This window comes from Lotus japonicus, chromosome 2 (genome assembly GCF_012489685.1).
Source record: "Lotus japonicus ecotype B-129 chromosome 2, LjGifu_v1.2".
Lineage (NCBI taxonomy): Eukaryota > Viridiplantae > Streptophyta > Magnoliopsida > Fabales > Fabaceae > Lotus > Lotus japonicus.
In genome coordinates, this window is record NC_080042.1 from 74679559 (window position 1) to 74703368 (window position 23810).

The 23810-nt window shown below is 36.0% G+C and overlaps 1 protein-coding gene across 1 annotated transcript; it reads right to left on the reverse strand.

Moving 5' to 3' along the window:
• Positions 1–4165: 4165 nt before the first annotated feature.
• LOC130739531 (zinc finger protein GIS3-like) lies at positions 4166–5235 on the reverse strand. Its single transcript, XM_057591854.1, has one exon. The coding sequence runs from the start codon at positions 5139–5141 to the stop codon at positions 4335–4337; it is 807 nt and encodes a 268-aa protein (XP_057447837.1). The 5' UTR covers positions 5142–5235; the 3' UTR covers positions 4166–4334.
• Positions 5236–23810: the final 18575 nt, after the last annotated feature.

The following is a 23810-nucleotide window of genomic DNA, read 5'->3' on the forward strand; positions in this document are numbered from 1 at the left end:
TTGTCAGGCTTGTTGTCGACGATGGAGAGCTCGTCGGTGAGGTCTTGGGTGAGGAAGGTCTGGCAATTGCCATGCTGACGTTGCCGGCGCCGATGACAGAGACCTTGGTATGGCGTTTGATGGGGAGGGAGGGGCGGCGTAGGTGATGGGCTTGAAGAAGGCTTCGGTTAGGGGCAGAGAAGAAGATGAGTGGATGGGTTTTTTTTTTTACATTGAATATATAAATTTAAAAACGAATTATATATTTTTTAATTTAGTGTAGGTGGTGCAGATAGTAAAAGGAGAGGTGAAAATAGCAACCGCCGTTAGCTTTCAGACGGCTGACTAACAGAAGGAGCAAAATTTAACAACTTAATACATAAGGGAGGGAATCTGCTCATTTTAAACATGGGGGAGGGACTTCGCACAACGATGAAAGATGAGGGAGCAAAAGTGCAATTAAGCCAAATAGAAATCAGAAAAAACAAAACAGCAAAGAGGCTAGGGCGTAACTACTTACAATAAAGGGAGTTTTGTTTTCCTATTGATCTTCTCCCGTTCTTCTCAATGGCTAATCAAGTAATCAAAGAAAAAATAAATTATGGAGGAGAATTCTTTTACAAAGGATATGAGAGTTTGAGAGAGACTGAGAGAGTGGCAGGGAGAGTAGAAACGTTACTAGGATTTAATTGAGAGAAAAGGAAAGGTCAGAGAATAAAAGGTGAAGAAAAAGAATAGGTAATATCAATTAGTTGTCAATTAAGATTGCTAATTTAGTAATTGTCAATTAAGATTTTTTGAGAAAAATTAGAGAAGAAACAACTAACAAAGTGGTAGGTAATGGTGAGTAACAAAATGGTAGTATTTTTTCTTTTTTTTTATTTGAGGCCTTATTTGCAAAAATATGAGGCCTTTTTTACTTTGAAAAAAAAAAAATTTTTTGAGGCCTAAAGCCCTTGCTTGGGTCGCTTGACCCTTGGGCCGGCCCTGAGTCAGAGTGAGAAGCCACTCTTTGTCAATTATTTTCTCAACAAATACTTAGCTTCCTTGTGTTCAGACATCAACCTACTTATTAGATATCAAGGTTAATCTAATCACTTAATTGTGGGAGACAGAGAAAGATTATGGCATTAGACTCAAGCTCTTGATCAATTTTAGTCGGTATATGTTATTGGTCCCACTTTCTATCAATTCCTAGTCAAGATGAAAAGAAGGCACCAACAACAACAAACCATCAAAAGGTTAGTTGGAGCTTTCTCAGTCTAGAAATGAAATCTTGCAATGATATGTCACCTCCTTTGCGAGCCAGAGAGATCTTAAAAATCTATTGAGGGAACAGTGGAAATAAAAATCAATCTTCATCTCGAGATTCTCTTTCCTCATTTTGATTTTATTTCTTGGCTTATTAATGTTAATTTCAATCAGGTAAGTTATTAACATATTAGGAAACAGGGGAACACGATTAATGGCTTTTCCAGTGACGCGTGGATCCAACCAGCGCTATGTTGATGATCAAGATATATAAATTAGGTCCATAAATGGTACTCCTTCCATTCCTATATAACTGACATTTTAAGGTTGTTGCACAAGTATTAAGAAATAACAATTAATGTTCTTGTTTTATTAAAACTACTATCTAACTTCCTATTATACCCTTTATCTCTCTTATTAATTATAACTTTTCAATTTTCCCACCACCAATAAATGAAGGGTACAATTAGTAAAGTATAGCTAATGCTCTCTTGAACTTTGTAAAGTGGTAGATAATTAAGAATAAAATTCGGCTAAAAATAGTGTCAGTTATATAGGAACGGAGGGAGTATAATATAATGTGAGCTTGAGAGTGTGCGAACACTCATTTTCACATTTTCTTTTCAACATTCATCGATTGAAATTCATATGGGATTTGCTAAAATTGTTAGTTCTGCTTTCAATTTAGTGAGACTCAATAGAGTGTTAAAAAAAGAGTGTAAAATAAGTATCGCTTTACATTTTCATGTGGTCTTTTAATATGAATATTTGAGTGAATAGTTAAATTGATCACTAAAAGTGTTAGGCATTGTGGCGCTGGCAAGTTCATTCTTAGAAGAAGAAAATGCATTGCATGGTCTCAAATTGTGTAAAATGGCGTCAAGTTAGACTCTGTGTCAAATAAAATATCGATCAAGTTAGTGCATGTGGTCAAATAAGAACTTGACCGACATTTTATCTTAACTCAAGGACTAACTTGACAAACGTTTTACACAATTAGAGACCGCAAGAGTATTTCTAAGTCTAGAAACGAACTTGTCAGGGTCAACATTTTCAGAATATAATATAAAATTATTCATATATGATGTTCTAATTTTGGAGGAGTAGCTATAGACAATGAGGACGGAATGAGACAAGCAGAAGAAATTGCCTCTGCTATTAAGAAACAAATTTTGACGATTGAAATACACGTATATCTATTTTAATTATCAAACTATTCAGCTTGATAAACAGCTAAAATTGGCTAAATATTAATCTCAACTTGAATTTGGTGTTGTGTTAAAAATAATATCAAAGTTAGCATATGCTAGAGCCAATGCTAATAGTGATACGGTACCGCTAGCCTATGCGACTGGTGTTAATATTGACAATTTAGTAACTAGCCATGAGAATTACGCCAGCCAAATTATAACCTCAGCCAGTCAAATTAGTTCATGTAAAAACAAAAGAATCTTTAATCCTAAGAAATTTTCTAAATCACCAAGATAAATATTGTGTAAAATTAAATGTATGAAATTTCATAGCATGATATGATGATATGTAAATTAGGGGTGTATAAGGGACTGGTTGGGACGGAGTTTTGGTTAACCTCAATCCGGCCCTAAACATTGACCGGGTCAATTCATAGACCCTAACCCATCCTTAGACTCGAAGTAACCCGAAAATATGCGGGCCCAATTTAGGACGGACCTATGTAGGACGAGATTGGGTTGGCCCGAGAGACAATAAGTTTAAGACTATTTGATACTAATTGTAAAATTTAAAGAAATAACATACTAAAAGAGTTATAAGGTATAACTATTTTTTAGAAGAAAGAACTTGAAAGGATCCAATTCTTGCATAATCTATTGCAGTTGAGATGTTTACAATTTGTTTGATTGATTTTTTTTGGTACATTTTGTTTGATTGATCTATATGCACGTGTCACTCATTTTGTTTGATCTCTCTTCACTTGTCTCACATGTGCATAATGCACATGCATGATTTTTTCTTGTTAGAGCATGAAAGTATTCATCTTTCGACCAACGTCTATTTAATTCATAAGATAGATGTTAAACATTTTCATCTCATCCACATGATAAGATAAATTTGACCACCATCTATCACATTTTAATCATTATAATAAATTAAAATTTTATAAAATATATATGTGGGATGGGCCGGGTGACCCGAGGGGTCAACCCGAACCTGACTCGAAGCCGAACAACTCAATAATCGATCTGAATCCAGTATCTTTTAATGATCAGACCGGGTCTTGTACACCCCTAATATAAATAGGGTCTCACCAGCACTTATTTATTACAACCGTCAATCACTGAACCTGCAGCTACCACAAAAGCCGAAGAGGAAGGGCCACATAATTGAAGTACATTCCTTACACTATGCTAACACATTTATGTACCATATTTCAAAAGGCTTTTATTTTCTGCTTCCATCTTTATCGCTCAACTCACTAAACTTTCCTTGGCATCATGGCATGCAAATTTAAATTTTGTACTGCATAACATTCCGGTACAATACCCGAACAAATTCACGTTAAATTTTCACACCAACTTGTACTTTACATTCCCTACCTCACTAAGTGACATGTAGTGGGAAAATTAGAGCTAGCAGGTGGCAGAAAATTTGCCAAAAAATTTCAAATATAAGATACCTAAAAAAAATCAAATTATGCGTTTTTGCTCTTGTTTTTTCTTCACAGATAAAGAAAATTAGGATTAAATATGATTTTAGTGTCTGACTTACAAATTATGCATTTTTTTCTTTCTAAATAACCATTTTAGATTAGAATGTATAAGTAAGGTAAAAAAAAACAAATTTAATCATAAAACTATAACAAAAACCGTTAAAAAGTATGAGCAGGTTAATGATGGGAGAAAAAGTAAAAGGAAATTAATGTGAGTGGTCAATTAGCAAATCAAGTGAAATCAGATGCTTAAGAAAAAATAATAATAAACAAATAAATGTGAAAAAAAATGTACAAGCTGTGAGTGAAGCTGAAGTAGCAGCCATACACGAAGCTCTTTGAATCTAGAGAAAGAAGGCTACATCATCAACATATACACTGATTTAGAATTAGAGCCGATCCTAGCCAAGCCGAGCCATCAGGGTGGGGCTAGGCTCAGGTGCAAATCCAAGCCGAACCCATCATCAAAGCTGGGCCCCGCAGAGAACCCACTCATGGATGGCCCATCAACCCTCCCATAGTGGGGCCGGGCCTGTACATGCGAGCCCATCGTTGACAATGTGGGTGAAGAATCCCCTGCTCCGCCGACGTACGACATCGCTCCTGCACCCGCGGATCTCGCGCTCGTCACAATGCTAAAGTTGCTACCACCACCACCGTTACAGTTACTGACGCCGCCGTTACCGTTCGCCGACGGGAAAACGCAACCGTGCGAAACCGACACGTGGAAGGGAGGAGGGCCACCACGTGGCGGCATGTACACCCACGACGGTGTCCCCGCCGGCACCATCATAGCTCCCGAGGGAGATAGCAGGTGCGGCGGCGGCGCGAAGGCGGAGATGATCGGGTTCCGGACGAAGGATACGGCGGCCTTCCGCGTGGCTTGTAGCTGCGCGCGCTTGAGCTGCTGGCGCTCTTTCTTGTGCGCGTTCTGGTGGCCGCCGAGGGCTTGGGAGTTTGCAAACTCTCGGCAGCAGTACTGGCACTCGTATTTCCGGTCGCCGGAGGGAGTGTTTATGCCAGAGGCGGAGCCGGCGGCGTCTCCGTTGCCGGAGTCAGAGGAGCCTGATGGGGAAGTGGCCTTGACTGGTAGTGAGTCCGGCGTGTCTTCAAGCGCTGCGGCTTCGTCGTCCATGTCTTCATGGACGCTGAAGCCGAAGAGCTTTAAGCACGTGGTGGAATTGGAGTTTACTCTTCTAGTGTGGTTGCGGATTTGATCCTCCATGAGATCGAGTGTGTAGTTTTGTGTTTGAAAGATAAGAAAATGGTTTGTGTGGGAAGAAGGGGTGTGTTGATGTTAATGTTCAGGCTTGGTTGTGTGTCCTTGGGTCTATTTATACATGGGATTTGACAAAAATTATTAGTTAACTTTATGATTTTATATACTGGCTTATTAAAACATGTTTTACATTGATAACATAGTTTTTTTAGCACATAAAGAGCATATTGTAAATAACACATACTTCTAAATGATAGTTGTAAATGAATGAACCAATTTTTAACATTCTACATCGTCTAATTACCTAAAAGTTATAAAATTATGAGAGAATTAACAAGATGTAGCACACCTGATAAATAATTTGGCTTAATGAACATTAGTGTTTAGAGTTCAATCTTTAAGCAATGTATGTTGTAAAGAATTTGTTTGAAAAAAATTTACTCACTTAATATAATCTTCCAGTCTCAAATCTCAAAAAGATTAGTCTAATGCATAAATGTTTTTTGAGATGTCTTAGGAAAAAAATTATGAGAGAGAGAGGGCAGGGGGGTTTGCGGACATCCCAATGAGAAGAAAGTGTGTGAAAATATGGAACACGACCCAAGAACACCCACAGGGGAGTAGGGGGCCCAGAGGGATTGCACTTGTCTCTGCCAGGTTTTATTAATTTGCATTTGCCTTTTCTAAAAACTTTCAAAATTCAGAGGTGCCTATCTTCATCACCATTTCAATTATTTGACTGGTGAACAGTTCTGAAACAAAAAACTTAGCTAGCTAGCTAGATCATATCAATATGATATATAGATCATTGTTATATGGTGCTTGCTACGATACCATAACACTTGTGTGGGTATGATACACGAAAAGGTTGTGGACCAATCACATCCTCCGTATTTAAAAAGAAAAAAATGAAAATATAAATTATTTTTGTTGTAGACCAATCACATCCTTCATGTATGATACATTGTGGGTATCATAGAAACCCCCTTGTTATATATTCTTTTTAATTACTATACGTTGTTTGTGACATTGTTAATGTAATGAAGACAGGGATAGATTGAGAATGTGATGCATGTGATGAGAGCATGGGAGGGGGTTGAAAGTCCTATGTATGTATAAAAATGATTGGGTTAGCTAGGAGCAGAGGCACATACTAACATTCTTTTTTCTGCTTTGGCACCGTTGTTTCCCATATACGTACAAATTCCACTAGTACATAAATTATGCCATTTTGTGTATCATGCATGCACCTGCTGCTGGCTTGAAAGGAAACTATCAGAGACTCAACCAATTAACAGAGTTTGATGGATACATAAATATACATATGTAGCATCATCAAAGCCATAAAATCAGCGGACTAATTAATTCACTCACAATAATTTAATAGTCAAGTGGACCCATCCCCCTTTGTTTAATTAATTATCATCCCAACCATCATAGACTGTTTAAAATTTAAATGTCCAGCTAGCTAGCTAGCCAACAACTAGCTAGAAAGTACGATAGTAAATTACAGGTTCTCTCTCTCTCTCGATGCAATTAGGTTAGAAAATTGTACAATTACACTTGCGTGCTCTGTTCTGAAGCATTAGATTAGAAATTGGTATATATCAGATGACAAATCAGAAGCTTATACCCGATTGTTAGTTTAACAAATAAGCATTAATTTGCTAAAGCAAGAATCTAACTCAACTCAAACTTCGCCGCATACAGTGTTGAAACGTCCACTTCATTTACGAATTACGATATACATATTACATACATATACATTGCTACCCCCTTTCTCTATGACTTAGGTAGAATGTGTGTCACACTTGTAGGTGAAAGATTTTTTTTCCTCTGGCCTAATCAGGATTTCTCCTTGGAATTATATATGCATGCTCATTTAATATAGCAGCATCTAAGTGCTTGTTTTGGTCTGTCAAAATTTTCAGCTTTTGTTGGAAAAATTTAAGTTTTCAGCAAGCAAAACTAGATTTGAATTTTTCAATTTGTTTGGTTTATGTTTCCACTAGTAGTTAGATAGAATTCGTTTTAGCTGGCCACTTCCACAATGAAATTTAGTTTCATTAGAGCATTCACTTTATCCCTTTTAAAAAATCAATTTACATTAATTTTTCTGCATTACCCCATATTACCAAATTAATTTTTAAAGTTAAATGATTTAAATTTAATTTAAAATGTCCAATAAAAATTATATACGACTTCTAAATTAAATTAAACTATTTTTTTATAACTATAATTTGATATACTCTTAAATTTAATTCTTCAAATTAATGAAGAATATAATATTTCTAATAATTTAGATGTTTAATAACTTAAAATTTATTTTAATAAAAAGTTATTGTGAATTCCAATCTAAATTAAATTAATTTTAATAATAAATTAATATTTTTTTTCTTTTGACAGATGTCACCACCAATTCGAGAGTAACAGTTATATATATGCTCTCATTTTGATATGGGTCTAACTTAGTTAATACTAGACCAACATTGAGAAAATTTAGTACTAGTATTATATAAAATAACAATTTAAAAGAAATGTCAGGGGCAAACCTTAACTCGACATCTGAGGAATCTTTGGTTGAAGAGATACTTGAATATCTTTAGTATTATATATGTTGTTTAATTATTAATAATTTGATTGTTGATGGAACGAGACCCAATGAAGCAACGGGAAGCCCATGCTTCTGTTCCCCCCACCCTGGTTGCTTCAGATTCCAACTACTCCAGCAGCAGCAGCAGAAACTGATCAATGTGATATATATATAAATATAAATAATAATTCTGAAAGCAATTGCTCATTTGCATGCCCAAAATTAGATATTGAAATTTGAATAATTCTCTCACTTTGTTTATAAATATAATTTTTCCATTTTTAGGTTCTCTCTCTCCTTTCCATTACCTCAATTTTGCCTTGAATGACTGGTTCAAGATCAATCTTAGAAGCTAGCCGACAACGTTGGCCACCACTGTCTATTATTAATCTACACAAAAAGTCAAAGAAAGAGGGGATCTCTGAAGTATGATAGCATCCAAGATCCTAAACTAGGAGATAACATTCTGAGTCTGATCTAACACCGTCAGTCCCACTAATCACTGCATCATGGCCCACGTGTCAACATCACCCCTTCATATCTCATTTTAGATACGCATGTTTCATGCTACGTACTACAACCAGTGTTATCAGACTCGGACCGGTGATCGACTCGGTCGAGGCACTGGGTCAATGAGTCAATGGTTCAACCACTGGGTCACTAGTTGAACCGTTTAACTCGGTTGACATTAAAAAAATTTAAAAAATTCATAACATAAAGTTGGGCCTGTACAAAAAAAAAACATGAAGCTTTATCACATACTAAACTGGGCTGAGAGAAAGAAAAATTAAGCTGGGCCTGGACCAATACACTAAAATAAATAAAAAAACTCACTAGAATCCCCTTACAGCTGCCTAAAACATAACACAAACCCTAGAATTCTCTCCCCTCACACAGCCGTCACACACTCAAAGAGGATTTTTGTGAAAGTGGCCAACGTTGTTCCATCATCCATGTCTCCTCTCTCACTTCTAGATCTCTTTGATTTTTTTATATTTCCATCAACTTGATAGTTGATTCATTGATTTCAATATGTTAATAGATAAATCCCCTTTCAAACATGAGCAGCCATGATGGCTCCATGGTGGTAGCAGACCAAATCGAGGACCTGAAGGGCGAATCTCGCGGAGCTCAACGGTGGCGCCGTTGAATCTCTGCGATCATGGCGACAACGATGGTGAGCTCCGCCGGTGGGATGCTAGCGATGGTGTTACAGGGCCCTGTTGATTGTTTCATCAAATGATGTTGAAGAAGGAAAAATAGATTGATTTTGTTCAATCAAATGATGGTGTTACGGTGGTTTTGAACCGTTGCTGGATTTAGGGATGCTGCTCTATGGAGTATAATTACTATTGTATGGTCTGGCACCAGGAAATCTAAGGATGGGATGGCAAAAGAGTAGAGCAAATGGCATGAAGATTGGATTTGGTTTTGTTTATTAAATTTAGTTTTAAGTTGTGAATTGTGAATTGGTTTTTGATAATGTGGAAAAGCATGGTATCTGAATTGAAAATTTGTATCAGTATTTCCAGTTTTGGCATTGTAACATTTTTTAGACAATTCTTTCTTTTATTTTTTTCAAAAAAAATCAAATCTGTTTTGAATTTTTTTTATAAAAAAATTAACCGGTCCAACCGTAGCTCCGGGTCACCGGTTTTTTGACCGAACCGGCCGGTTCTTTCCGGTTCATAGCGGGCCAATTGCATGGCCGATCCGATACTCGACTCGAACCGGCCAGGGGTTCGGTTAGCGGTTCAACCGGTCGAACCGGCCGGTCCGGTCCGAGTCTGATAACACTGACTACAACCTCTTAATTTCCTCACAAACACACACACATGTCACCGCTAACTTGCCAACATGGCATCTACGTGGCGGAAAATCATTGGAGGGAAAGAGAGAGAGCTAGAAAGCTATGTTCGAAAATAAAATGCTGACCAATTAGGTGCATGTTACACACTTGACACTTCAAAGTTGGCTTGTTTAGAAAGGGCATTATAGTATCCAATCAGTCAGGTTTCATTAATTAAAAGTGATTGTTTAAACTTTTAAAATTAAGAGTTTGATTTTCAATAAATGCACTTGTTATGTAAGACATTTGATGTTTATCACACTAAAGTCGAATATAATTGTTTTAATAGAGGTATGTATGGTAAAAAAAAATGACATTTTAGTGTTATGACATGGAAATTGATTATAGTAATAAGGTTCAGGTGAGTGTTTATTACTAAACTCAGGGTTTGCGTCCCCACCATTACGTGTTGATGATGATGATGAATAATTGTTTAGGATGTTTGCGTGATTGACGTTGAAATCTATATTTGTATATTGCTTTCTTTCCTTGGGAGAGATCTCTGCGAATCTTACTAACTACGAGAGATTAGAGAGTGAGAGTTAGTGCTTGTTTGGGCTACTAATCTCCCACTTAAAAAGCATAATTATCATAATCATAATGCCGTATTGAAATATTTTATTTTAATCAAAGTCTTTCCCACAACTCCAAATGGGACCCCATGTTAACCTCTCTCGTGTGTCTTTTCAATTCAAATCCCCCTCTAATTAGTCAAATTTTCCCATGTTACTATAAGAAATTTACAAATTAAATATCTTTGTAAATCCCCATGATGTGGATCGACTTTGCGGTGAAAGTTTACATTCTTTTTCCACCGTTAGATATGATAATTAATCATCATCATTAGTGTAATCTCTGAGTGGCCAATCTTGTTCCATCAATAAATTAGCTATGTTTGGAACTTATATATTATATTATTATCTTGTGACTAGAGGTAGAAATAGGTTAACCGGCTTGTGAGGGCTTTTGCGACAGGACCCGTCAAAGGTTTGGATTTAACCCTCTTATTAAAAATGTCAGATTTACATTTTTTAAAAAATTTGATTAACTAAAGAGGCCAGATTTATGCTATTAAAAAAGTATGTTTGGCTGATCTAACTATTTGCACAATGTTATATTAATTTTTATTGATTATATAGATAAATGAGAATACATGATATGTAAAAAATGTCTATTTGGGCACCTGGCCACAATTTTAAGAGACATTTATGTTAAATAGACCTGTAAATAGACTATAATATGTCAAACAATGTAAAAGGTTTGATCAAATGCCTTAAAATTTAGCCTATAATAAGTCACAAGTTAGATTTGGATAGTGCAATATTTTCACATCGCTATGTGATGACATGGTAAATGAAAAGTCAATGTTTTTAATCATGACACCATGTTGTGAGTTTTTGGGGCTTTCATTATCATTATTAGAATATTTAGTTAATTTGTCCTATTATCTTAGAGCAACTCCAACGGGAGTTGCTTAGCAGGGTTGCTTAAATTAAGGAACGTTTCTTATTTTTCTGCTCCATTGGAGCTTGCTGAGGTGGCGTTGCTTATAGCTCAAAGTTAAGCAACGTTGCTTAAATAAGCAACGCTCCTTAACTTGCTGCTGGGTTAAAAAATCATTTTCTCTCTTTCAACCAGCAACAGAATTATCGTTAAAAGAAGAGGGAAGCGAAGATGAGTGAAGGGGCAGAAGCAACAAACATTAAAAACCCAGAAAAGTCCCAAACAGAGGTAAAAATTTTGGAATTTATTACAGAATAGAAAGTCTCAAACAGAACAAAAAAATTACAAAAATTTGTTGAAAGTTCCAAATAGAACAAAAATTAAAAAATTACAGAAATTCTGAAAGAGGAGGACCTTCGATCCTTCGATCTACCCGTTTGCATGTCCACTGAGCAAGAGGAGGGACCTTCGATCTACCTGCAGCCGGCTTGCATGTTCGCTGAGCGAGAGGAGGGACATTCGATCCTTCAATCTACCCGTTTTCAGAGAAGAGGAAGAGGAGGGAGGCTTTGATCTGGCGGCTTGGGTGAAGGAAAACATCGAGGGAGGCTTCGATCCGTTTTCAGAGGGGATGAAGAGGAGGGAGAGGCTTCGAACTGAGGAAGAGGAGGGAGGCTTCGAACTGAGGGAGAGGCTTCGGTTGGAATGAAAGGAAGAAGGAGATGAACACAAATTGTCGTTTTCTCTCTCGGTTGCAGAAACACCCGTTTCAATGTTCCTTGTTTTGAAAGTAGTTTCTACGGTTCTAGACACTTCTCTAATTTAGGCTTTACTTTCTGATTCTATTAACACAAAAGCAAGGTGGGCCAAGTATTATAATATTAAACTAAACCAATGCTGATTATGACCCCCAAAAAAAATGCTGATTTAAGTTGTGGGCTAGTTCCGTTAAAAAAAATGGTGGGATAGTTTTTAAATATTTGGGCTTAAAAAGAAAAAAAATATATTTAATTAATAAATTAGTTAATAAGAAGATTAATTAATTAATTACATTAAATTAATATTTAAATTTTAATGTGTAATTAAAAACTATAAATATATAGAGTATAGTGAGACCCAACTAAAAGTAAAATAAGCAACCGTGACTGGAGCGAATTTTGCCTGGGTTGCTTATGAGTTGCTTAAATCCTATGTGGCAGTCTGGATCCACCAGAATAGTGTTTAAGCAACCCAACTAGCAACTCTCCATTGGAGATGCTCTTAGGGAAAATAGAAACCTTCAACATGTTTGTTTTTTGATTGATTTTTGGGTGATAATGGTGTATTCAGGTTTTTTTCATCAGAAGACAAAACAAAATTATTAAAAAACTTTAACATTAAAAATAAATAATACTCTATACAAATACACAAAATCACAACAATAAAAAAATTGAGGTTGTGACCCCTACCACCCCTTTAAATACGCTCCCGCTTGGTGAGTGATCTTAATATTCTAACTTTATTTGTGTAAACACGATGCATGGTATATAGAATGGTTATAAATGTCATTTCATTTATCTTTTCTCATGTGGGTCCTTGTTGAAATCCTATAGAATATGGGGTCATTGGAGGCAATATCATGATGATGGATGTAGATTTCTAACTCACATTATGATCTCCATGAATATGTTTAATTAGAAATTTTTTTAATAAATGCACTGCTAAACCTAACAACCTTTTTGCTTGATTATATATGTGGATCCAATGATTTTGCTCTTCAGGTCCCTCTCATATCAGTGTTGGCCTCTTGGGAAGGTGAGAAAAACCGGGGCTGGGCCACTATAGTCCCATTACTATGGGGCTCAAGGACTTAGTCCCACACATAAACACAAGAAAACATGTACACCAAATTGAAATTCTTCCACAAAAATGTGTGCAGTCTTAAATTAAGGTGAAAAGGAGTTCACTAGAGTAACTAGCTAGTTGGTTTTGGGACCAGTGGTGGCCAAGAAAACACTTGTACCATTTTTTGGCTTCATCTTATGTGTTACATGTCTTCTATAAATGTCCTTTTTAAAATATGTTATAAATGCTCCACTTCTCTTAATTTCTATGGTTAGGTTGTTTGCCAATGGAAATTTATTTTTGAGTCTTGTTCTTGCCATCAGGTGCAATAAAATTGGCTGTCCAAATTAAAGTACTATTTGAAACTTATTCATACATCCACCTAAATTTTGTTATCTTGTCTTCCAATATTGGATCTGGTTCAATTAAATTGTGATGTAGAGTAGGTAATGTCTAGTTAGACTTAGGGTTGAGTCACCCATATATAAAGATATATGCTATGGTAGTTTGCGGCGGCTTTGTAGACATACACATAATATATAGCGTTAATTGTCTTACTTTTATATTCACATTAATTTCACATTACTCTTTATCTTCCATCTTGTTCACGTAAGGGAAATAGTGTAGGTGGCAAAAAAATAATGATTAGTGTTAGTGGCCAAACTTAAACCCTACTGAAAAAGGAAGGTCTTTTGACCTAATCGTGATTTGTATAAAGTCAATTTTTTTATCAATTAAATTTCCCGTCCGGTGATTTGATCATTGTACCTTACTAAACTTTTTATGTTCCTAAACTCTTACCATTTGAGTTATCATCTAGTGACAGTATAAAATCAAGTAAACTCTCTTAATTACAATCAATCTTTTCCTTTTATAGTAGGAAAGATTTTTTTGAATATATAGTAGGAAAGATAAAATCCAAAAACTAATTTTCATTTGTACTTAGTTTTATCCAGACGTTGCCCAAGTGTCCATATATACACACCGTGAGATGATACATCACTCGTCCAATAGGGTTGAGTTATTCATAATATAAGGGAATCAAAGGTCGCTTGGAAGGAGCCTTTATGGCAGCAGGTACACACCTCGAAATTCAGAGACGGGAGCCTCTAACAGCGGAAGCAATGGCCTTGAGATGGACTTTAATGATGATAAATGACTTAGGTATGGATAATGTGATTGTTGAATAAGACTCTCTTTCAGTTATTACTTATTAATGCAATTACAACTGATTCCATAGCTTGGACTCTTCAGAATGTCATACCAGACAACAAAGCACTAGCTAGAAACTTCCCTTCTATTGTTTTCTCACATGTAAGGCGTAAAGCCAATGTTCCTGCTCAAATATTAGCCTCTGTAGCTTGCAAGTATCAGTCTAGGATTTGGTAGAATGATACACCTCCAAATATTGAAAAAGCCTTTTTTATGAGGTGTTGGAATTCATCAAAAAAAGGTCGCTTGGAAGGATGGCTCGCCAACCATGGAGACTATGGGCAGGAATTGATTAAGCGTCTTTGGCCTCTAAATCTTGACCACACATGAAGGTCGCTCATGTGAAGATCGCTCAATTTAGACACTAACCTAGCGATCCCTCAACTGGGAAGCACATGACCAGTCCACAAGACATTATACTTGAAGTGTGAAGGGTAAGTGTGTGCCTTAGTGCATGGCTCGTCATGTCATTTTTACGACATTTAGATCTGCGAATTCCTCATTGGTTAGAGTGGAATTTAGACCTACTGTTTTTTTACTTGAGCGCACATTCAACTGTTGTGAAGCATCTGACTAATCCACAAGACATCGTGTCTGAAGTGTGAAAGCTAAGTGCATGTGTATTAATGCACGGCTTGCCATGTCATTTTTACGATATTTGGGTCTGCGAACTCTTCATAAAAGGGGAACTTAGAGCTGCTACTTTGTTACTTGAGCGTGCATTCAACTGGGAAGTATTTGATCAGTCCACATCTTTTATTTTTTCATATCTTTCTCTCTTTCTCATCCTATGTATGGGTGAACATTTGGTGTAAACATAACATTAATTAACCTTAATTATGACCAAGTTGAACTCTTCTTCTAATCCTCAACAAAGTTGAAATTATTGAACAAGTGCATGTTTAGAAATCATATTACAATTGCTTTTAAAACCAAAATAAATTTTAGAATGAAGTTTATGATGAATAATGGGGGAAGATAAAGAAATGTGTGTGTTTTAGTACATGTTTTGATATTTAGTAAGAAATCACAATGAAATCAAAATCACAGTAAACAAAGTTAAAGGAGGTTAATTGCTTATGTTTACCAAGTTTTAGACCCATGTTAGTTTTTTTTACTGTGTTTAATAAGCAAGTGGGAAAAGTACTAGAGAGACAAGGTTGATTTGGAGGCAGCAAAGCATAGTTTGAAAATTATTAGACATGAACTCAATGTTTTCTCCACTGATGTAGGGTGATAACACATGGGAAGGTCCATCTGATTGGTTCCACACTGTTTGAACAAACATAGGTAGGTCCCAGCCACATTGGGACCACATGTGCAAGTTTTAGTTTTATAGCACTTGCCCCACATGTATACTTAAGTACTTAACTCTGGCTTGAATATAAGTTGCGATGGTGAGAGAATTGTCCAATCATACTTTACATTACAAGTCTTGTTGATTCATAGACAACTCTTCTAAAATTGTAAATGTGCTTCACCCTTTATCTCTTACAAGTTTTTTTTTTTAATAAAATGTAAGAAAATGTATTATTCATCCGCGATAATCATGTTGGAGCTGTGAACATTTATATTTTAATGGAATAATTAACTTTCTAAGTAAAATATTTTTTATCTACAATACTCGAATATATGAATTTACTTAAAAAATGGTAAACATGCATGTATCACTTGATTTAATCATGCGTTAGTGTTTTTTTTTCTGACTTTTGAACTTGCTGTAATGGTTTTCCACCATCAATTAGAGAAAAAAATATTCACTTTAGGAGGGCATTGATCATGATTTCTTTAATTTTGTTGTTGATTGAAGTGATGCTGATATCATCATTTTAAGATCGCCCAAATCGTGATTATGGCCCACCAAGTTGTGATTATCAAGGGAATTAACCAATGAGACAATAACCCACAATTTTTAATCAGTGATTATTAAGAGACATGATCCTATCATGTTAGAACCCCCATTAACTTTCTAATCATCTTTTGTTTCTTTTCGCAACCATTACTTTGGAAGCATCCGAAAAGGATAAAAAGATAAACCACAACGTGACTTAGTTTTCAAGTTGGAAATCCCTTTCTTTGGATATGTTCAAAGCACTTTTTTTTAGCACTTCCCCAAACAATGTGGGTATGACTCAATTAGCCCCTCCATGTACTCCAAGTGTCACTCACTACCTACTTTAATTTTAAAAAAAATTGCAACTTCCCCTTATTTAAAAAACCAAATTAGTGGATGTATTTGTGAGGTGGAGTTAGCTTTAAGTCATGTGAATTGTGAATTAAGTGTCCCTCTCTCCTCTTTCTCTATCTTTTATTATATATGTGTAGTTAGTAATTGAATCTAAGCTACGTGGATCAATGCCTAGATTGTAGACCAGAATGTTCAATTTTATATATGACAAAGAAAAGAAGCAAATCCAAATTTCTTTTGTGAATTTAAAATACATATTTGGAAGCTCTCGTGAATTGAATTTATGAGAGGAAAAAGGGGACTTTGGTCAATTAATAAGACAAAAACAAGTGCGTGGTTTGCTAATAAAGTGGGGGCTATGCAAATTATGGCACCCACATAACATATAACCCAAACACATCAATACTTGGGGAACATTTACACATGACATGACAAAATCTAATACCTGTTTTCCATTTTTACATATATAAAATAAAAATGAAGTATATAATATATTCCTATTGGATTCTATCACTATAGCTCTGTTTACATGGCACATAGTTAGTGATGCCACATGGGAACTAAACTATTTGCTTGTATATATTATAATTTAATTTAATTGTACTATTTTACCCAACTTTGACTATTACAAATTTTCCGATTACATGTACTCTAGCAATAGTTCACCTATGCAATGAAGTGTCAACTTTATAGTTACAACTAGTTTTTGGTTATACAAAAATGCATAATATAGCCTAGATTCCTAATGTTTCTACTAGGATAAATACTCTTATTTTTTCATGGTGTTTATTTTTGCCCTTTTCGCATCATTTATTGGATAATTTGAGTGCTATTTCTTTTTTCTAAAATGTTTTGTTTAGTAAAAGACTATTACTAAAATTAAGTGTGCTTGCTCATTCGTGTCTCGCTCAAAATTAGTAAGATATTCAGATTTTGGGCGCAGGAGAAGTTAATAGGGAAGGTAAGCATTATTTTCAAGTTAAGATGTTCTCGAGTGTTAGTTCAAGTGGTAAGAATTATGAGACATCAGTTGGCGGGTGAGATGAAGGGTGAAGAGTGAAAAGTTCAAACCTTGAGAATAAACTAATTTACTAATAACTAACATTTATCTATAAAATAATTTAAATAAATATTTTTTAATTTTATTTTTAAAATATTAAGAGGAATAAAATGATATATTATCTTCAAACATCCTAATAATCCCTATATATTATTTATATAAATATTACATAAGATAATAAGAATAAACAATTAAATATCATACAACAAAAAAAATTAAATCTTATACGACACTCCTAAATTATTACTCTCTCGTTTCAAAATATAGGTAGTTTTAGGTTGTGCACATTGTTTAAGAACTCATCATTCGATAAATATTTTGATTGAAATACTCCTATTTAAAGTTGTGTTATATTAAGGAGAGAGAAATGTTATTATTGGTTAAGTGGATAGTGAGAGTTGTGATAGGTGAAAATTGAAGGTGATAATTAAGAGATATAATATTAAATGAGGGTATATAAGGAAGAAAGAGAAAAAAAAAGTGCATTGGTTTTGCAAAACAACTTATATTTTGGAATATAGTACAAATTTTAAAACAACTTACATTTTGGAACGGAGGGAGTATTAATTTCTCCAACAACCATAAAAACATAGTGAAGTGTGATAAATGAAATTCATATACTTACAAAATCATACCCAAGCGACTTAAAAGTGACTCATCCTGATATATACATCATGAAAATTTTAATGTGAATCAAAATTTTAAATTACTAAACATCTTTCTCTCCACTTCACCATCAACCTTAAATCCTTTGTTGGAGCTCCACCTTTGGCAAAACTCCCACGGCTAGAACATCAAATTCGATCCACTTGCAACCTACATCGAGTCACATTATGCTTCATCACCTTTTCTCCGCCATCTCGCTTGTCTCCATTTTCGGTATTGCCAACAACAACGACTGTTGCCACCGAGGTAAGCTCAACGATGAATGGTTCCATTGTTGGTGTGTGCGCGCAGAAGAGAGAATGGCAGCCATCGATGTCCTTTCCCCACTTTGTTCCATCAATCTTATACCCAATCTCTCCCTCGGACAATGGCGTATCTAACCCTACCGGAACCTAGTCATCTCGTAACCCCACTGCACCACCTCATCCCCAAGGGGCTCCTACTCCACTGAGGAATTCATCATGTGCTGCACACTCTAAATTACCTTGCAAATTACAATCAACACGTCACGCCCAGAAGCAGAGTCTAGATCAATGTTGTCTTACCGTAGCAGCTTTTGAGGCGAATGATGACTTAAATATGAATATTTTTAATGTTTGTTTTTAAGTAACACATATCAATGTAAAAAAAGTGACTACCTCACATCATTTTACTACTCACTCAAGCAAAAAGGTAACAAGAGATAACTTTCAAAGTTAACATGTGATATAATTGCAAAATTTAGTTCCAAGTCATAGAGCAGAAATTTATGCATATTACACTTAGCCACCTATGTGAAAGAGAGTATATAGCTAGAAACAGTCCGCAAACAGAGGCGCTGCATATAAAACAATTCTGCATCAGATTCTCATACCATGACTGAACAAGGAATCTACCTTAATACCATGTTTCAGTTCACATTGAGACCCTAAAAGAATAAATAAAAGGGCTTATGGATATTGCTTAACCCAAGTGATGACGTGCTTGTTCAAGCAAAATAAAAATAAACAAATAGAACCTGTATAAACAATTCATCGGGTTTCTGGTCTACTGTCCCTTGGGAAAATCCAAGCAGGCTCCTTAAGTAGTGGCCTAACTCAATATAGTACTATTGAACAAGTTAATAAGAAGCTTGTTTAATTAGATACTTACTATAGCAATTATGGTTGTTAAACTAAGTGAATGCCTATATCCTGGCCCTTATTTTAAGTTTCTTAACAAATGAACAGATCATGGTAGTCTCTATTCTACAAGTTGTATGACCTGGCAATCTACATAATTTAATTTGCTACTGATCCGATGAAACTATGATAATGAGCTAGGCTACATGTGAACCAACACAGATTGTCATATATGGCTAGCAAACGACTTGTAGACATGAGGTGATTGAGTAAATGCCAAAGATACTTTGGCACTCAGATCTGTATGTAAAATTCTAGCTCAGTCACTATGTAAAATAATGTTTTTTTATTAAAAAAAAAAATAGCCCACCACAAAAAGTCAAAAGCTATGTAAAAATAATCTAAGAAAAAAAAACATTAAATATCCCCAGAAAAATAAAACTTTTTTTTTTGAAACTAAAAAATAAAACATTAAAACCAAATAAATCATTTAACTTTACAATTCCTCTTTTTTTTGTCGTGTTAGAGAACTCAGCTCGTTTAACCACTGCAGAGTTACTTTTCATTGACTTTTTTTTTATTGATCGAACATTTACATCAGCTTTTTTGTGAGGACATTTTCATCCGCTTAGGTTTATTGCGGATTGACTAAAAAAAAGGGTTATTGGGGCTTGCTGAATTCAATTGTGGGTTAATGTTTAGATGGGCTTAATTAGGTTTGACAAAAAAAGGTGAGCTTGGAAAACTAACAGGCCTTATCTGTTCTAATGTTTTAGATGGGCTTGGAATACTTTGAGGCATTGTACATTCTCATTTGTTTTAAAATTTAAAAAGAAAATAAATGTGTTAGGGAATGTGAAAAATAAAAGAGGGATGGGTGAAAATTAATCGAACTCATTCAAAGAACCAAACCACATTTGTGTTGTTTTATGATTTTGGAACTAAAATACAAGAAAAACACACTCTTACATAGTTACATGTTAAGATTATGTAGATCCAAGACCTATCATGTCAAAACTAGAAAATCAACTACATTCAACCCTAATAAAAAACTCCTTTCAAAGAATCATGCCACATTTGCACTACTTTATGATTGTGAAACTAAAATACAAAGAAAATATAAGGTGAAATATGAGAAAAAAGACCTACGAATTAAACAAAATTAGAGGGATATGAGAAGAGATTTTCAATTTACAACCAAAAGAAGAGATTTAATTTTCACGGAAAATGGACATTCCCAAACAAAGTTACAAGCAAATGGAATCAAGAAATAAATTGAAGTGGATAAATGGAGAAAATGTGAGTACCTAGGAGAGAAGAAGATAAATAAAATAAATGGTGTCGTGATTGAGCCTCGCAGCAGCGCCAACAACGAAAATTGAGAAAATGAAAGACTCAACGCACACCGGTGTCAAAATTAGATGATGTCATGAACATTTTCGTCTTAGATGTGTCAATGTTAATTCCACAAAAAGCACGGTTAATTAAATAATAAGTAGTTAACTTAGTTGTATGTTTATTGTTGGGGTTTTGGGCTCCCTTCCTATGTGGAGAAAGGCTCAAATATGTAAGCCCACTTTGTCTCACTTAAACAAGTGGAGAGGGGTCAGCTAGGGTTGAGAGAGAGGTCTAATTTGGCAAGAGAAGCAAAGAGAAAAGTGAGAGAGAAGAGAAGAAAAAGGATTTTCGCACAAAGTCTGAGCAGCGTTTTTAGATCTGCCGCCACGCCTTCGTTCACCGTCCGATCGGGCTGAAATTTGGACAGCAGGTTTGTGACTCGTGGTTCTTCAATCTGAACGGTGTGATCGGCGAGATGATTCCTGTGTTGGGAGAAAACTGCGTCGGACAGTAGCTGCAAAATCTGTTTTTTTTTTCTGGTTTTCTTGGTTCTCTATTTCATACCTGTTTCTTAGTTGCTTGGCCATTGTTGTGCACGAATTGTGCTGTGTATTAAGACCCTCTTGTAACCTGATTTGACAATAGTGGAGCTCTATTACTGGCTTGGTCCCGTGGATGTTTTCCTTCTCACATTGAGAAGGTTTTTACCACGTTAAAAAATCTTTGTGTCTCTTTATTTGTGATTTTTAGTTGCTGCATTATTTGTTGTTGCTCCTCACAGATTCAGCAAGTTTGGGGAAATTATTATCCGCTGTGCATTGCTTGTTAGAGTTGCTATTGTTATTTGTGTTGAATTTCCCATCAAAGTGGTATCAGAGCCTGGTTAAGGGGCTGTTTGACTCGTTTGAATGATGGAGACAAATACGAATAGGATGATCTGTTTGAATGGCACTAATTATCACTTGTGGAAGGGCAAGATGAAGGATCTGTTATTTGTGAAGAAGTTGCATCGTCCTGTGTTTTCTACTGAGAAGCCAGAAGATATGTCTGATGAGGAATGGAATTTTGAACATCAGCAGGTTTGTGGTTTCATTAGGCAGTTTGTAGAAGACAATGTTTACAATCACATTGCTAGTGAGGAACATGCAAGATCCTTGTGGCAGAAGATTGAGTCTTTGTATGCTTCTAAATCAGGGAATAATAAATTGTATTTGTTGAATTCCTTGATGAATTTGAGGTACAAGGAGGGCACTTCTATTTCTGACCACTTAAATGATTTTCAGGGGCTCAGAGATCAATTGTCAGGAATGAGCATCAAGTTTGATGATGAAGTGTTGGGGCTATGACTACTGAATACTCTACCAGACTCTTGGGAAACTTTTCAGGTTTCAATTACTAATTCATCCCCAGATGGTGTTGTCTCTTTTGAAAATGTAAAATTCAACATTCTTAATGAGGAGATGAGAAGGAAGGCACAGGGTACTTCATCTCATTCTGAGGTACTTGTTACTGAGAACAGGGGGAGAAGTCAGAAAAAGGAACCGAAAGGGAATAGAGAGAAAAGCAGAAGTGCAAGTAGAGAGAACAACAGAAGTAAGTCCAAGTCCAGATACAAGAATGTAGAGTGCAATTATTGTCATAAAATGGGGCACATACAGAAGAACTGTTTTATATGGAAACGGGAGAGCAAAGGCAACAAGGGCAAGCAGAGAGAGAAGGATCATGATGATGATGTCCGTGTTACTACTGCTACTTGTGATGATCTGATTATTCTCCGTGACCATGATTTAGTCAATCTTGTATCAGATGAGAGCATGTGGATAATTGATAGTGGTGCTACACTGCATGTTACACCAAGGAAGGATTTCTTCACATCTTACACTTCTGGTGATTTTGGAGTGTTGAAGATGGGTAATGATGGTGTGTCTAAGGTAGTTGGCATTGGAGATATTTGGCTGCAGACCAACATGGGAGTGCAGTTGTTGCTTAGAGGAGTCAAACATGCTTCAGATGTTCGCTTTAATTTGATATCTGTGCATATGCTTGATCAGGGTGGTTATGATACTCACTTTGGTTCTGGAAAATGGAAACTCACCAGAGGTAACTTGGTTATGGCCAGAGGGGAGAAAATTAATAAACTGTATTGGACTAAAGCAATGATTGCTAGAGACAGTGTGAACGCCATGGATATGGAGGCTTCTTTGTGGCACCGCAGGCTTAGTCATATCAGTGAAAAGGGACTGAATTGTTTAGCTAAAAAGGATGTGCTTCCAGGATTGAAGAGTGCAGAGTTGGAGAAATGTTCTCATTGCATGGCTGGCAAGCAGACTAGAGTATCCTTCAAGAAGCATCCCACCTCAAGGAAGTCAGAGTTGCTTGAATTGGTGCATTCTGATGTTTGTGGCCCGTTGAAGGTAAAGTCTTTTAGTCGTGCACTTTACTTTGTAACCTTTATTGATGATTGTTCCAGGAAGCTTTGGGTATATGCTTTGAAGACAAAAGACCAAGTTCTGGAGAAATTCAAAGAGTTCCATGTTATGGTGGAGAGACAGTCAGGCAAGAAGCTGAAATGCATTCGTACTGACAATGGTGGTGAGTATTGTGGTCCATTTGATGTTTATTGCAAGCAGCAAGGTATCAGACATGAAAAGACTCCTCCTAAAACTCCTCAGCTGAATGGTTTAGCGGAGAGGATGAACATGACTTTGATTGAGAGAGTTAGGTGTATGCTTTCTGAAGCAAAGTTACCTAAGCACTTTTGGGGTGAAGCATTGTACACAACAGTGCATGTTATTAATCTCAATCCTGCAGTTGCTTTGAATGCAGATGTGCCAGACAAAATCTGGTTTGGCAAGAATGTCAGGTATGATCATTTGCGTGTCTTTGGTTGCAAGGCATATGTGCATGTTCCAAAGGATGAAAGATCCAAGTTGGATGCGAAGACAAGACAGTGTATCTTTATCGGTTATGGTCAAGATGAATTTGGCTACAAGTTATATGATCCTGTTGAGAAGAAGTCAGTTAGAAGCCGTGATGTGAAGTTCATGGAAGACCAAACCATTGAAGACATTGATAAGGTGGAGAAGACTACACCCGAGAGAGATAGCAGTTTGTCTGATGTTGATCCAGTTAGGACACCTGTTCATGATTTGGGTACTGCTGAGAATAATGTTCAGAATGATGAACAACATGATGATGTTGATGATCAGCAGCAGCTTGGAGATGATGTAGATGTTCCTGTTGATGATGTTGAAGAGGAACATGAGATGTCACAAGATGAGAATCTTGGTGAAGCTCCTGAACCACCTCAAGTTAAACCTTGGAGGTCTAATAGGCAGAGGAAACCATCTACCAGGTATTCTTCTGATGACTATGTTACCTTGACAGATGGTGGTGAACCTG

What these genes read in the sequence shown, in the direction of transcription:
- LOC130739531 (XM_057591854.1), bottom strand. Translation starts at nt 5,141, where the DNA reads ATGGAGGATCAAATCCGCAACCACACTAGAAGAGTAAACTCCAATTCC.